Source organism: Chrysemys picta, chromosome 6, assembly GCF_011386835.1.
Source record: "Chrysemys picta bellii isolate R12L10 chromosome 6, ASM1138683v2, whole genome shotgun sequence".
Classification (NCBI taxonomy): domain Eukaryota; kingdom Metazoa; phylum Chordata; order Testudines; family Emydidae; genus Chrysemys; species Chrysemys picta.
In genome coordinates, this window is record NC_088796.1 from 90,156,806 (window position 1) to 90,174,129 (window position 17,324).

Genomic DNA, 17,324 nt, shown 5'->3' on the forward strand with positions numbered 1-17,324 from the left:
TTATCTGAATTTATGATCTACCATCAGGTTCTGTGAGACTCTCTTTTACCTGTTCACAAGATGTCATCTTGTGGAGAAGCCTAATGGCTTGCTATTCAAATCTGGTGGGATTGTGGGTGAGCTGTCCCACAATGTTTGGGCAGTTTTATGAACTGACTTCTCAAGACAGATAGGAGGACCTGGAACACAGACCAAAAACTCAGGACTATCCTATTCAAAACAAGTCTGTTGAAAAATTTAATCTGCCCCAAACACACACTCCCCACTACTGGCCCCATAAACACCAAAATAAAGGATGAATTATTTAAAAAAAATGAGAGAGGAGTTTAAAAATATCAACTATTAGGAAATAGTCAAAGTATAAAATATTTTAGAATTGTTGGCAGAATTTCCATATTATAGCTATATTCTAAAACAGGAGAGTACTTTGTTGTCCTGGTTTGACTGAAGCTTTGCATTCATTAATATTATAATTCTGACTTTTATTGATGTTCTGTGTTTGGAATATCTAATATTAAGAAATATATATATGTCATAAGTCTGAAATACAATAGGTTCTCTAGGGAAATTACAGTAACTGATAAAATCAATTTGCTTAACCCTATGTTTGTTCATGAGATAGTAAGTACATAGTGTTTGCATTTAAAACCTAGTTTGCTGAAAATATTTTAACAAGATTTATGCCCATGAAATGTATATGGGGTCAGACAAGTGTTACGGCCTGACCCTCCACCATGAGACTTTCATAAGTGCAAATACATTTATCATTCATTCATTATGTTGTCTGGAAACAACATTTCCTCCTGGCTCTTAGATTTACCCAGTTTCAAAAATGTCATTGCTACAGTAAAAATTTAAGTGTGCCTTCTGTGGAAATTTTGTGTTTGGAATATCTAATATTAAGAAATATACATATGTCATAAGTCTGAAATACAATAGGTTCTCTAGGGGAATTACAGTAACTGATAAAATCAATTTGCTTAACCCTATGTTTGTTCATGAGATAGTAAGTACATAGTGTTTGCATTTAAAACCTAGTTTGCTGAAAATATTTTAACAAGATTTATGCCCATGAAATGTATATGGGGTCAGACAAGTGTTACAGCCCGACCCTCCACCATGAAACTCTCATAAGTGCACATACATTTATCATTCATTCATTCATTACGTTGTCTGGAAACAACATTTCCTCCTGGCTCTTAGATTTACCCAGTTTCAAAAACGTAATTGCTACAGTAAAAATTTAAGTGTGCCTTCTGTGGAAATTTTTCAAGACTAGAATTAATGTTCCCTCTTTAAACTTTTACAACTTTGGAGAAACTTTTAGTTTCATTTTTCGGCTGCCACAACATCTCTTCAGTTAGCTAGTGCTTAGATACTATGGTGGTTGCTCTAGAAATAGTTTAGATTGAGTTGCACTTATCCCCCAGACCAGGCATTCTATGAGATGGTGACTTCACTTTGAGCTTCCTGGCATTCCACTGTTAATAGTCTCATCTGGCTTTATCCTGTCTAGGCATAAGAGGATTCTCAGGGCTGAAATGACAGAACATTAAGAGTACTCTAAGACCCTAGTTTTCCATCTCATGTGTTGGCTGGACTAATAGTACTTGAATCCAAGGTGAGCTACTATTGTGCAAGCATACCACTAGAAAACATGCATCATCATGACCTTTATCCAGGCTTTGATTGTCTCATGCCTCAACTATTGCTACCTTCTCCCTAGCCTCACCGAAACTCATCTCAGTCCTCTCTAGGTTGACCAGATGTCCCAATTTTATAGGGGCAGTCCCAATATTTGGGCCTTTTTCTTATATAGGCTCCTATTACCCCCTATTCCCTGTCCTGATTTTTCACACTTGCTATCTGGTCACCCTAGCCCTCTCCAGTCCATGCAAAAATCTGTTGCTAAAATCATCTACATTGCCAGTTGCTACTGCCATGTTCAGCCCTTCCTAAAATCCCTTCCACAATTTAGCTCCCTCCCACCTCTCTGCTCTTGTTCCTCCTCCCCCACATCTCAATGTTACCCTATTCATGTTCTTCTCTGACTCAGGCCATGTCTACATGACAAATTTGGTCAACAAAAGTTATAGTAGCATACAACTGTTGAAGTTTGTATATCACTCGTGCATGCACACTTTGTTGCTTACATTGGTGTGGGGCATACTCACCAGGAGTGCTTGTGTAGATGCAAAGTGTAGTACATCATGATAGATATCCCAGTATGCCATGTGCCACCCTCCAGCACAATGCCTTTTGGGAACTGATTGCAGTGTTTTGTGGGACAGAAATGAGTTGTGCTGGGATCTCTGGGAGCTAGGACTCAAGTTCCCAACATGCAACTTTCCCCATTCCATATCCCATCATGCCACTTTTTGGTGTCCATCATCTCTGACAAAAGCATGGAGCCCACAGAGCTCTGCACTATTCTCATCAATGTTACAAATACAGCACACACAATTCTCCTGTATTTGCAAATCCACAAGAAGTAATGCACCAACGGGAGACATGATGATTCCTTTGAGGACAGTTTGCTAAGAGACATAGCAAAAAAAAAGAATTCAAGGTTTTTGGTAGCATTCAAAGAGCTGCAGCAGACAGTGAAGCGCTGCTTCTGGGTCCAAGACATGAGCACTGATTGATGGGATTGCATCATAATTCAGATTTAGGACAGCAAGCAGTGGCTGCAGAATTTTCGGATGCGAAAGGTCACATTTTTGGATCTTAAAGACTAACAGATAAATCTGCTAATCTTTAAGGGGCCACCAGACTCCTTGTTGTTTTTGTGGGTTGACTAACACGGCTACCTCCTGATTCTTGGATCCGTGTGCTGAGCTTGCCCCAGCCTTCCAGTGCAGGGACACCAGAATGAGAGCTATATTGACAGTGGAGAAGTGAGTGGTGATCACACTGTGGAAGTTTGTAATGCCAGATTACTACCAGTCAATGAGAAATCATTTTGGAGCTGGAAAAATCCATAGTGGGGGCTGTGGTCACACAACTATGTAGGATCATTAATAGTCTCCTGTTATGCAGGACTATGACTGTCAGCAGCGTGCAAGATGTAGTGCAGTGGTTTTCAACCTGCAGGTTGTAACCCAGTACTGGGTCATGGAATGTAAGGCACTGGTCGTGACGGCTCTGGTCAGCACCGCCAACCGGGCCGTTAAAAGTCCTGTCGGCGGGTGCTGCCCAGCTAAGGCAGACTAGTCCCTACCTGTTCCGGAAGCAGCCAGCAGCAGGTCCAGCTCCTAGGCAGGGGGGCCATGGGGCACCGTGTGCTGCCCCCATCCCAAGCACTGGCTCCGCATTCTCATTGGCCGGTGCCTGTGGGTGAGAGCTGTGCAGAACCACTTGCACGCCTCTGCGTAGGAGCTGCTGGCTACTTCTGGGTGCAGCTCAGTCTGCAGTGCCAGGAGAGGCAGGAAGCCTGCCTTAGCACCCCTGCTTAACTTGGGTGGCTCCACTGACCAGGAGCCACCCAAGTTAAGCCCATGCTCCAACCCTGTACCCCAATCCCCAGCCCTGAGCCCTCCCCAAACCCAGAGCCCCTTCCTGCACCCCAAACCCCTCATCCCCAGCCCCATCCCAGAGCCTGCACCCCCAGCCCAGACCCCCTCCCGCACCCCAGCCCTGAGTACCCCTAAATCTGGAGCCCTCTCCTGCACCCCAAACCCCTCATCCCCGGCTCCATTGGGTCACAGGCATCAACAATTTTTTTCAAGTGGGTCACCAGAAAAAAAATTTGAAAACCACTGATGTAGTGGATAGATTTACAGCAATGGGATTCCTGAACTGCAGTGGGGCAATAGACACCACACACATCCTTATTTTGGCACGAACCCACCTTTTCCTATTCCCACCTATTAACAGAAAGGGCTATTTTTCTATGGTTATACAAGCATTCGTGGATCACCAGGGATGCTTCACCGATATCAGTGTGGGCAGCTCAGGGAAGGTGCATGATACTTGTCTCTCTAAGAACATAGGACTGTTCAGAAAGCTGGAATTAAAGACATTCTTTCCCAACCAGAGGATTATCATTGAAGATACTGAAAGGTCAGTAGGGATTCTGCAGGACCCAGCCTATTCCTTGCTCATAACACTGTACACCAGCCAGCTCGAAAGCACCAAGGAAAGATTCAAGTATTGGTTCAGCAGGTGCAGAATGACAGTTGAATGTGCTTCTAATAGATTGAAGGGATGCTGGTGGTGTTTACTCACTAGATTTGATTTCAGTGATTAAAATATCCCACTTGTTATAGCTGCCTGCTGCATAATATCTGTGAGGTAAAGGGAGAAAATCTGCCACCAGGGTGGATGGCAGAAGTGAAGCATTTGACTTTAAACAGCCAGACACAGTGGCCATTACCAGAGCTCAGCATGGAGCTATGTGGTTAAGGAGATTTAAAAGAGCACTTCAATGGTCAGCCACAGTAGTGTTCTGTCCTGGACTGTTCTGTGGGCTGATGCATTGTGTGCTGCTAGCAATGGTGTAGTACTTGCTGTACGTTTATAAATATAACTATGTTTCCCTGAAGTTATGAGTTATGTGATGCTTGCGGTACATTTACAAGTACCAAGTGTTTTAAGTACTGCAATGCATTCTGCAGTATGTGTTGTAAACTTTATTGACTGGCAAAAATAGTGCAGAAAAATAATGTACAAAACCAACAGGCAACACAATGCAAACTTTAAACAAACTAACAGAACGGGATTTTGAAATTGAAAAGGCAGCAAACATTTTTGTCAACTTCAGTGCACAAATGTAGTCTGTTGTGGCTACACAAACACCAATAACGGTTCTCACAGCTCAGTGTATGTGAAGCAGTGGTTTTCCTTGCTGTCCTCTGATGTAGAGTGATAGGGGTAAGGATCCAGCCTGGGATGTCATATGGTATGTTGGATGTAGGGAGCTGCAGCCATGGAGTTCTCCAAGGACTGCAAAGGATGAGGAATTTGGGATTTTTAGACCTGTAGGTCAACTAGGGTCTGCAGCATTTGGGTTTGCTTCTTGAGAATACCCATTATGTCCTGATACATCTCCCTCTTTTCCTGCTGGAATTCTTGGTCCTTTCTCCATGCCATCTGCCATGTAGGCTCTTTGCTTACAATCCAATGCAGCACTTCCTAGCAGACTCTCTCACTGAACATGTCCTCTTAGTCCTTTTCTTTCTACTTTTCAACAGGGTCATGCATTCTGCAGGTTTGGAGGAGGACCCCTCAAGGCCACAATTGCAAGAGGCTGCTGATAAAAACAGACAGACACGTCGTTGGATTTACAGTCACAATGGAAAGGGAAAGAGTTTCAAAACTTCCTTCCCTTATTCTCATAACTTTTAATAAGACATACTTATTGACACTTCAGCTTTGGAACACCCCTGCACAGCAGCTCTCCAGCCCCAGCCATTGTGAGTGTGGCTCACCAAGGGTGAGTTGGGAAAAGAATTTCAGTGGCATGAAACAAAAAAAATTTGGTCCCTATTCCATGGGTACAAGTATAGGGCAATGATTCTGAATACTGGCATTTTCCACAGGCAGTGATGGTTTAGTCTGATATCTCATTCCTGAAGTTAACAAAGGCACAGAGCTGCTACTGCTGTCCCAAAGTTGCCAAGGCCCATATGCTGTTAACCTGTTTACTGCAATGATGCCAGCTGAACTCATCATGGAGCAGTGTGAGAAAGTGTGACCTATCACACAGAGAGAACTAAGGCTGCTACCCCTAAAAAGCTTCAGGAGAGAATTGCAGAGTATCTCCATGAAAGTTTCAAGCCCTCTCAGGAGGATAAAGGGGACATCCCTATGTACATAAACAAACTGCTCTGTATGCCCTCCGCCCTCACCTAATCCAACAGAAGAATGAAAAGCAGATGCCAACTCTACCTTTGTTTGCTGTACCTCTGCCTCTTCTCATAAAAGTAAAACAATGAAAAGTTGATACTCGTGTCTTGTCAATTTGGGGGTGGTCTGGGCAACATCTTTATATTTAAACTTTGTAAGGAAAAATGCATACACACAATTACCCAAGGTCCTTCCCCTTCATTGGGCTCATCTGTATGTGGCTACCAGGACTGACTAGACTTCAGTGGAGCCTCAGGGACTGGTTTATGGCATTGCTGGAGCCCACTCCCCCCAGCGCTTCTGCTCCTCCTTCTTCTCACGGCATGGGAGGGGTCTGTGTCTTAGGTTCCTCTAAGCTATCCACGGTGGTCTGTGGGGAGCTGGTGGGATCTCCGCCCAATAGGACATGCAGCTCATTGTAAAATAAGCAAGTCTGATGCTTAGCCCCAGATTGATTAATGGCCTTCCTGAACTTCTTGTATTCCTGATGAAGTTCCTTCACTTTCATGCGACACTGATGATGATCCTTGACCTAAGTCCTTTGCCTGCATCCCCCGTGCAATCTTTTCATAGATGTCCACGTTTCTACACCTGGTCCATAGCTATGCTTGCACAGCCTCTTCTTCCCACAAGTCCTGGAGATCCAATGTCTCCTGGCATTGGAGAGCATCTAGTGCATGGAGCCTGCATGGTTGGTTGGACAGCTGCACACGACAAGGGAGAGCTGCTAGATGTGCTTCCCAAGGTGGGTAATCAGGAAAAGACATTTCAAAAATACACAGAGGGCTTTAAAGAGGATGAAGGTTTCCAGTCTCCATGATCTCTGGGCAGTGGCATTTACAGTTATGACTACAGCAGTCACTGTTCCAAGGAATGGGGCATTGTGGGACAGCTGCTGGAAAACAGTTAGGGTTGACACAGGTCACACTCACACTGCCTCAGCAGGTCAACCATGGCTCCACACCATTCAGTGATACTGTTTTACTGTGTCAGTGTAACAGGGCTTACATCAGTCACAGACAAGTTTTAGAGTAGATATTCACAAATAGGTTGATGCAAGTTACATCGACCTAACTTTGTAGTTTAGACCAGGCCTCACTTCTTTACTTTATTTCACACAACTCTCTGTTCTTGGAATGGCTTTTTTGATCCCATCAGCTACACTGCATTCCTCTCCTCTTTTAAATCCCATCTATTCACTTTAAACTTAATCCTTATATATAACTAAGAATATTTTAACCCTGTACTAACCTTTCAAGTGACTGCATTATCATGTTGTCCTCTTCCTTATCCTATCCCTCCCCAACTCCTCTGTGTGTTATCTCGTCCTGTTGTTCTTATCTTAATTTATAAGTGCTTCTGGGGGAGGGAATTCTTTACCTTTTCTACAAGGTGTTCTAGGTATTTATGGCATTATATAAACTGTAAAGACTAAAATATGAGTATACAAAGTACTCAAAATCATTCCAATCTAATGTAAAGGATCACAGCATTACTGTCTAAGTAATGTAGAGCCTGATCCAAAGTTCACTGAAGTTAATGGAAAGGCTTTGTCCTCTGCTCTTGGTGCAATCTCTCTAGGGGTCCCAGCTGTTTCCTAACTGGTCCCCTTCAATTCATCTGCAATTAGATCAGTCCATAAACTCTTAACTCAATTCAGTTATCAGCCCTTAAGCTCCAGGGCTACAGTCTCATTTTATCTCCTTGCTGGTTTCTCAGAGGCAGCATGATATGGGATTGTTGCCTTTCTGCTTCCTTTTCCCTCTCTGTCCCTCTTCCCCTATAACTGGGCTTGTTTTCTTTATTGGTCACAGCTGTGGGTGCATGTCTCCATGATTGGCACTTCTGGCAGCTGTGCAGGATATGATCAGCCTGATTGCCTGTAACATGGAAGACTCTCCGTCCTGTCCTTTGTGCCTATACCCAATATGGAGTTTAATTCCATTACAGGCTCCCACTGATTTCAATGGGTTTTTGAATCAGACTCAGAGTGTATAGTGTAGATGTGGCATAAGAAAGATAGATTTATGGGCATGAAATATTGGTTAAGGGTATGCATAAGCTATCCTTGCATTCTGTAACACATACAAATATACAATATGAACAGTAAAAGAAATACACATAGACTCTACCAATGTTGCTTTCAGGGAAATATAATGCAGGAATGGGTTTAGTAAATTGCATGTGCTGTATATATGTTATGCCTGATATAGGAATTCTGGAAGGGGATCTTAAAATACAATTGGTACATGTGCTTTATTACAGAAATATGTACTGAACTAACCAGGCCAATGGGCCATTCAGTATGCAAACAATTAAAAACTTCAATTTCTTCTCCTTTTAGGGTTCTACTGAAATGGTACCATGCAGTTCCTGTGTGATGGCTCAGAAGAAGACACCGAAGACTGCAGAGCCAAGCAATAGGGTCTTAGGTAAGTTACTGTTTCTTTTGGATGGGTTGGCTTTATTATTTGTTTTTGCTGTTTCCCAAAAGGTATACATTACTATTTTATTCAGCCTTGTATATGACTCTGAGTTGCTAAGAGACATTAAACTGAGGAGAGTGTAGCAGAAAAGTGTGTGATATCTCCACTGAAGTCCAAAGATTCTAGTTGATTTCATTTGTTGTTTATTATTTGCAACACATTAGTGGCTAGTGACCCCTACTGAGATCAGAGCTGCAGAGGCTGTTCAAACAAAATGAGAAATGGGTCCTGCCCTGATGCGTTTACAATCTAAAGGTCAGATTCTAATACCTTTACTCACATTGAGTAATACCTTAATCCAGGTGAAGTCAGTGAGAGTATTCACAAACAAATGTGATTTCTGTCTGGCCCATAATAGACAAAAGGTGAGAGGGAAAACAGAAAAGTGGCTTTCCCAAGGTCAAAGCTGGGAAAAAAACCCTTCTCTCCTGAGTAGCTGCACAGTGCTCTACCCATTAGACAGTGCTGCCTCTTTTCAGCATGCTTTGGATCAAGCCCTATGTGAATCAATGTATTGCCACCTGGATTTATTCTACTAGCTCAACATGCCACCAAAAACCAGGCCTTGCTGCCAAAGGAAGAATTGAAGTTAATGTAGGAAGCTTGACTCTGAATTTCCTGACTATTTAGGGATTAAATTCTCAAATTTAATTTTGTATTAACTGAGTATGTTTTGTGCGGAGAGAAAAATCACTGCTGTGAGCTATAATTCTGTGAAAACATATCAAGGGTCTGATGACATGGTAACCAGAAGAGCAACTCTCAAGTGTCTTGAAATATTATCAGGACTCTGAGGGGAGTATGTGCATGTAACTAGCTTTAAGCACAGTTAATCTGCATTGTGGTTTATATAGAGAGGCTATCCCAATGCTTTTAAGAAGAAAAAGGTGTCCCTCGTCTCTTCAAAGGACATTGTATGCACACAACCCAAGTCAAAATTTAGTCTTGTTACTATATTTTGCTTTGTTGTTTTTGTTCTTCTTTTTGGGGGGGGGGACGTATATGACTGGAGAGCTCAAGGGACTACTTGAGGCTACTCCACCTTTACCTTCTCCTCTAGGTAAAATCCTCTTCAGAAAACTTTCATGTATGAGTTGCATGGGATTTGAGGATTGTATACTATCTGGATGTTGCTGCTGATCATTTCAGCAGAAAAATAGTTAATATTGTAAACTGTCATCATTAGTTTTCAGAGTTCACCTCCCACTGAGATAGATGAATAACTCACATTTCTGAGCTGTTTCATGCCATCTACAGACTCACTGCACGGGTTATACGTGGTTGATGTTTTAAATGCTTTTTTCATTACCATAAGGGCTAGAAAAAAAATTAATAGAAGTTTGGATTCTGGGGCACTAATCTGCAGCCAGGGCTGTATAAAGGTGCCACATCCTATGTAGCTTCATGGAACATGTGAGAGCTTTCTTGTGATATTCAAATAACAAACATTTAGGAAGCTAGGAAATGGGTTTCTTTTAATATTTAATAATTCACAAAATATGAAATGCACAGTTACGGTCACCTGAACAGTCTTAACTCTGCTTTCTTTGTAATGCACTAACTACCCTGAGACAAACAGCAACTACTGTGCAGCTTTATAACTTACAGGAAGGGAAGGGAGAAGTATGGAAGCAAGAGAAAATATGGGTGCTAGAGAAGGAAAGAAATATTTGGAGAACCAGAAGAGAGGGAGAAGCATGAGGGTAGAAAAGAGAAATCAGGGAGCCAGGAGAGAGAAAATTGGGGAGGAGGAGACAGAAGGGGGTTACTAGAAAAGGTGGCAGGAAAGAGTGTAAAGCAGTAACCTGGAAAAGATGAGAGGGGGAGATGAGTGGACCTAAGAAAAGCTGACAGAAAGCCATAGAAGAAGAGAAAGAAAGAAGGAAAGAAAAGGGAAGATGAAATGCACATGAAAGTGGGAGGGGAAAATAGAGAAACAAGATAAATAGAGGAATAGAGAAACAAGGAAAGGAAAAGCAAGATGCACAACTGTACTTAGAATTTGTCTATGTATAAATCTTCTTGCTGCTGTTGTATTTTCCCATGAGAAATGTGCAGATGAAGGGAGAGGCAGAAAGTCCAGATTAAGCCCAGGGTGAGTCTTTGGGCAAACCTTGGCCTAGACAGGGTGGAGGGAAAATCTTCTATTTCATTATGGCCTAGTCACAGGGCTGGCCTTAAGCTTGGTGGCCTCAATGAGAAGTAACACCTTTAGGGATCCCCTAGCTCCTTCCCCTCCTACAATAGTGCATTCCTTCTCACTCCCTCCACATACCAATGCCATCTCCTGCCTGTGACCCACACCCAAGCTGTGGGAAGTTCCATACCCTTAGCCAGCTGATGAGGTCCTGTGGCTTCTGGCGATACACTTACCTGGCCCAGGTAGCCAAGTATAACTTTCCAACCAGGAGAATAGTGAGAGGATTCATTCTCTGTGTCCTGCTTGTCCAACAGTGAGGGAAGACAACAGGGAGTTAAGGACAATGCTCCAACTTACAGGAGATGTATGTGGTAGGAAGAGCCTATGGTTCCTTGTAAGACACACAGCCCTCAGGTTGGGCCTGCTCACCATTGTATGCGGATTGTCTTCAGACTTGTGGCCCACGGGAGGGAACAGACCAGCACTTCCCCCCACATGCAGATGAAGTGTTGTGCATGTGCTTTATGTAGTCTATTCTAAATGATTCAAGCAATGGGGCTTCAACCATGTTACTTAGCAAGCTATTCCTCAGCCTAATAGACCTATAACCAGTCCTACCCCCTGGACCACACTAAATCATTCCCCTCTCTCCTAAGTGTTTCCACCTTTCCACTGATTATTTTCCACTACTTTCTTCCATCCTTTCATCAAGTTTAATATATTTACAACAGTCCATTTAATCTTGTCTTCTAAGGAGATGAAGCATTTTTCTTGCTACAGTCTTCCTCTGGTTGAGGTGCCCATAACTCTAACCACAGGCTCAACAGTAGAGTGAAGAGGGAATCATCTATTCCCTAACATGAGGAAGAAAGGATGATCCGGTGGTTAGGGCCCTAGCCTAAGACTGTGAGGCCTGCGTTCAACTCTCTGCTCCACCACAGCCTTCCTGTCTGACCTTGGACCAGTCACTTAATCTCTCTGTGCCCCAGTTCCCATATTGTAAAATGAGGAGACTAGCACTTCCTTACCTCACAGGGGTATTGTGAGGGTAAATACATTAAAGATTGTGAAGCATTTTGAGATCTACTGATGAAAAGCACTGTAAGAGCTAGGGGTGATGATGCCTCTGGATCTGCCATGCAGAAATGCAATGGCACGTTTTTGTTTGTTTTTTGGCTGCTTTGTAACTAGCTGTACCTCTTTCTCTTCTAGCTGGTAAGTATAAACTTCTGTTATGTTTTCCCTCTCTTCTTCCTGAGAAACTGGCATTTTCTTAGAAAAATAGTCCCCCAAAATACATTTTAGATTTTTTTAAAAATCCTCCTCTGGGTCTCTCCCAGCATATACAATCTTCTCTCTCTGTGTCTTTTTAGATTGTAAACTCTTTGGTATCAGGACAACTCCTATAGCAGAACAAGGACATTATCAGTGGTTTAAAAAAAAAACTCTCTGTAGTCAATGGCCCCTGTTGTATTTATTCTGATTAACATTTATCAAAGTTAATAAGTTTATTGTCAAAAAAAATTAACGAGCTAACCTGATTCTCATGTTTTACTGAATAATAGATTTCAGTTTTTTGGCAATACTTTTACAAGTACTTCGCTGATAAGCTAGATAAAGGTTACACGTCTGTAGCTTTACATAAGAATGCTCCAGAATGTCTTGGGCAATTTATCACATTCAGAGGCCACGTGGAGTACTGCACACAAAATGGAGCCCTGAGTTTCTTTAAAGACTTCTGAGAATTTTCTTGGTAAATCATCCGGGCCCTCTGTTTTCCCATTATTTAGTGCATTAATGGTCTTCTCATCTAATGCATTTTCTAAGTTATCCTTTTGTATGTGTGTTTGTAGATTGGGGCATCTGTAGATTGTTAAGGAATCCATTAATTTTTTTTATTACATCAGTATAATCATTTTCAAAGTATATATCTGCTGAGACTAGCCTACAGACTTTATCTACTTACTTATTTGACATTACTTCCCCATTATGTTGGATATTAATGGAAGTTTATATTATTATTGTTGCTCTGTTTTTAAGTGAATATGCCAGTAGGGCTGCCGATTTTGGTTGGATATATTCCTGGAGGTTTCATCACATGACATAATCTTTAATTGAAGATTAATCTTTAATTCCAGGAGATTCCAGGACAATCCTGGAGGGTTGGCAACTATATGCCAGACATTTCCCTGGTTGCTCTCCATTTTCCAGCATCATTCCTTTAAGTGGCAATGCAGCATATAATGAACATTGGGGCTGGGGATCATTTTTACTTTGTAAGTGCTGTGAAGTAGAAGATTCATTCCTTTAGAACAATTAATGTTTTCTAAATTTTAATTTTCATGAGTCACAATTTTTGGTGGATCAATAATACTTGTATTTTTGTAACATCTTTCATCCAAGGAGCTAAAAGCACTTTGCCACAGAAATTAAGCCTCACAGTACCCTACAAAGTTGTAATAATTATGTATAGGGTATTGCTTCCCCCACCACGTAATGTAGCCAGCTCTTGGGTGCAACACAGCCACTATTAAATACTGCATAACACAACAACACCAGTTTCTCCTGGTGGCAATGCTACTACTGTCACTGGAAACACATGCAAAAAATCTAGGAGGAGTACAAAGGGGAATGAAAACTCCCTTTGGTGGACCATAGGGGGAAGGAGAAGATAGGAGCTCTGCTGCTGGAGGATTATCAAACAAGAGGAGAGTTAGCGAAGATGGTGAGGGAGTCAGTCTGTGATGTTTTGATTTTATTTTTTTCCCAGATAAGTCTCTATGATAAACTTCCATGACAATTTCTTTACATTTTGAAATAATTTTATGATGGTTTTAAAGTTAACTCTGCAAGGAAAAGAGACCAACATTTTTGTTTTTTTGTAATGAAAGCTTAGATCTCCAGCAGTCATTTGGTATCATCTGGTTCTCTAGAACCTACAAGATTATTCTAATTTTCTAAGTTTCTTATGCCTTTCCCCATCATGGTAAAGGATCTCATCAGAATCTTTCAAATGAAGTTCATGTCAAGTTTCTAATACAAGTTGTTTTGGGAATGAAATGTGGCAAAAAACCATTAGAAGAATTTTCCATACATTTTTTTTCCTGAGTCCCAGATTTCAATATGCTCTCCAAATCACCTGAGAATCAAGGGAAAAAATCTTTTCTGGACACAGAGCACACATGCAAAACCTGAAGTGAAAAGAACTTTTAAAAAATTCGACTTGTAATGGAAAGCTAGTCTCCACCATAACTCATGAGTTTGCCGTCCTCACATGGCAAGACACCTGAGGTGTAAGCGAGAAATCAGGAGAAGTTCACGTTTGTGGGTGATCTGTTGACTACAAATTCAGCAAAATGGAATGGGAATCCAAACGCTCTTCCTCCCTCTGCTTTTGGGCAGGACTCCCAGAATGCAGAGCTCTTCTAGGATAGTCATTGGAAAAGCTTCCTTTTATGTCACCGCACAAATTCAGAATACAAATGTCACACAAGCATCTGCTGAATGCAAATTGCACTTTCTGGATCATGTTTCAGTAGATTAAACCATGACAGTCCTGGCTGAAGGAGAGGAGCCTCCTGTTTGCACCTGAACAGTTTTCCCGGCACCAAAATAAACCTTTTCAGAACTCACGTAGTTGAAACTTTAGGAGAGAATTTTCAGAAATTTGTATGTTGAACTTGGATTTTCCTGATGAATTTCTCTTAAATCTACTTGCATTTTATATTGAGGTGCTTCTCCAGAAAGACTACATTTTGCCCCCAAAGGGTTTAAGAAACAAAGATCCAACTGTTTTCTGGAGGCTCCCCTGTATGCAGGCCCACACAGTTTCCTGCTCCTCCATATACAGCTCTAAGCAGCCGCAGGTGCCAAACGTGACAGAGATAATAGACTTGGTTGATTTTGTAGCATGAGAAACGTAAGGCTCATGGTTCATTCATTATGTGTTCATACATAAAACAGCAGGAGCAGTTTGGTTCAAGTGACACTAAAATGTTCTGAAGCAATCAAGGTACACAAGGCAACTCCTTTTAACAAAATATAGCAAAGTGAGTTGGGATGGAGAAAATTTAAGCTGTACTGAAGAGGCAAGGGGAAAGGCATAACCTTTCAAGTATGCTGCAACTCCAGGAAAATTCCAGCTTCTCACCACCTCTTGTAGAGTGTAAACAATTCACCAGAAAAGCTGGGCAAAACTCCAGTTGTCTGTCATGCCTACTGTCCATTCCTAGTGGCCAGCTGCCAGGAGTCTTCCTGGGAGAGGGAGCCATCAGATATATTTCAGTGAGGGGAGAGAGAGACATCATCAACAGGAGCAAAGTTGAAGCAGGAGATCAGAGAAGCTGAATGGTATCATGAAAACAGTTAGATTAAATGATTTTCTGTATGCTTAGGGATAGCACAAGTCATCCAAAGCATATTTTGTTTGATAACCAGCTTTTGCCCAAATTGTCTGGATAAAACTATTGTAAGAGGAATCCAAGATGTTAAGTGCTTCCCAATAGGCATCAGGAAGGGAGAACAAGCAGGGAATGCATATAATTATTGCCCAGAGGTTGTCAAGCGCTCATTTTAATAAGGACCAACTTGAGTGAAATTGTCCTGCACAGAAAAGGGTGGGAAATAAGGGAATCTCAGGGTATGTCTACACTACCCGCCGGATCGGCAGGCAGCGATCGATCCAGCAAGGGTCGATTTATTGCATCTAGTCTAGACACGATAAATCGTCAATGGAAGAGCGCTCTCCCGTCGACTCCTGTACTCCACCACCGCGAGAGGCGCAGGTGAAGTCAACGGGGGAGCGGCAGCAGTTGACTCACCACAGTGAAGACACCGCGGTGAGTAGGTCTAAGTACGTCAACTTCAGCTACATTATTCACATAGCTGAAGTTGCATAACTTAGATCAATCTCCCCCTCCCCAGCGTAGACCAGGCCTCAGGGAACTTTTTGATGAGGAACATTCTCAGGAGAAGCACTTTGTACAATGGGAAAGCAATACATGTTCTGAGCTTATCAGATTTTGACTCATAAGAAATGCAGTGTTTCAAAATGTTTGCTCTGGGTTTGTTCAAAATATACATTTTGTTTATCTGTAAGTACTCCTGCCCTCCTCCCACTCAGAATTTGCCATAAACTCTTCATGATATGGACCTTACAGTTTAAGGACTCGATCTTATTCCTATTAAAGTCAATTTGAGTTTTGACTTTGACTTCTATGGGAGCAGGGGCAGGCTCTTAAATTGAAATCCATTCCTGTTTATCTAGAAATGAGTGATAAACCAAGTGTTACAAAATAAGCACAGTGCTACCATCCATGAAACACCCTACTATAATAACACACAAAAGTGTTAATAATACTAAGGTAAGAAACACAGAGAGGTGGATTAGGAGTTTCTGGGACCCTGGGCCAGAACAAGTGGGGGCCCCTCCCCGCCCCTTCTGCCTGCAGGAGTGCCAGGTGGGCAGAGTGGGTCATTGTGCAGGGGCGTCCATTTTTCTGAGGGCCCCCCAATTGGCCGGGGCCCCTGAGCACGGGTCTTGTTGCCCAGTGACTAATCCGCCACTGCTAACACACACTATTAAAGAGCTGCGAAATGTGTTATTGCTGAGTTAAGTGTACTGCTAGCAACATAAGTTACGGGGGAGCTTAATTGTGAATTGTCTGTCTTCGGTCACTTTGAGTAACTTTACTTAAATGCTGCTTTTTTCCCTGTGAATTATACAGGAATGGCCAAATTAAGTTCTTAAATACATGTATGCAACTGCTAACTTGACCCAAAGTATCACGGCAACGTAAGTGTATTTGAGTATCATGTTGTATCCAGAGATTTTAATTATTATGATTAGAATCATAGAATATCAGGGTTGGAAGGGACCTCAGGAGGTCATCTAGTCCAACCCCCTGCTAAAAGCAGGACCAATCCCCAACTAAATCATCCCAGCCAGGCCTTTGTCAAGCCTGACCTTAAAAACCTCTAAGGAAGGAGATTCCACCACCTCCCTAGGTAACCCATTCCAGTGCCTGTGATCTAGTAGGGTTACCATATTCAAACATTTAAAAAAGAGGACACTCCATGTAGCCGGGCGACTGGGCTGCGCTGCGGACCTGGCGGGTCCTGCTAGGGCCGGGCGGACCCTGATTTATGCTGCCTCCCTATTTCCCCGGACATGTCCAGTTTTTTGGCAATTCCCCCCGGATGGGGATTTGAGCACCAAAAAGCCGGACATGTCCGGGGAAATCCGGACGTATGGTAACCCTAGATCTAGAAACTTCTGTTAGTTGCCAGAAGAAAGCTTGGTCCACCTCATCCCCCTGGTCTGGTGGTCTATAGCAGACTCCCACCATGACATCATCCTTGTTGCTCACACTTCTAAACTTAATCCAGAGACTCAGGTTTTTCTGCAGTTTCATACTGGAGCTCTGAGCAGTCATACTGCTCTCTTACGTACAATGCAACTCCCTCACCTTTTCTGCCCTGCCTGTCTTTCCTGAACAGTTTATATCTATCCATGACAGTACTCCAGTCATGTGAGTTATCCCCCCAAGTCTCTGTTATTCCAATCACATCATAATTCCTTGACTGTGCCAGGACTTCCAGTTCTCCCTGCTTGTTTCCCAGGCTTCTTGCATTTGTGTATAGGTACTTAAGATAACTCGCTGATTGTCCTGCTTTCTCACTATGAGGCAGGAGTCCTCCCCTCTTGTGCTCTCCTGCTCGTGCTTCCTCCTGGTATCCCACTTCCCCACTTACCTCAGGGCTTTGGTCTCCTTCCCCCGGTGAACCTAGTTTAAAGCCCTCCTCACTAGGTTAGCCAGCCTGCTTGCGAAGAGGCTCTTCCCTCTCTTCAT

General features: G+C 42.6%; 1 protein-coding gene across 7 annotated transcripts in view; it reads left to right on the forward strand.

The window, feature by feature from the left end:
• The window catches only part of SLC28A3 (solute carrier family 28 member 3), a 162,447-nt gene that overhangs the window by 77,321 nt on the left and 67,802 nt on the right, over positions 1-17,324 (forward strand). For 3 of the 7 annotated variants that reach the window (XR_010588622.1, XM_065599455.1, XM_065599453.1), the window contains one exon: positions 8,192-8,279. Coding sequence is in view for 4 of the 7 variants with exons in the window: in XM_065599455.1 (XP_065455527.1) it covers positions 8,192-8,279 (88 nt within the window). In the remaining 3 variants the exon portion in view is untranslated. Of the gene's footprint in view, positions 1-1,516; positions 1,622-5,192; positions 5,940-6,420; positions 6,593-8,191; positions 8,280-17,324 lie in introns of those variants that run through there. The other 4 variants (XR_010602331.1, XR_010588621.1, XM_065599456.1 and 1 more) reach the window with 4 other exon arrangements.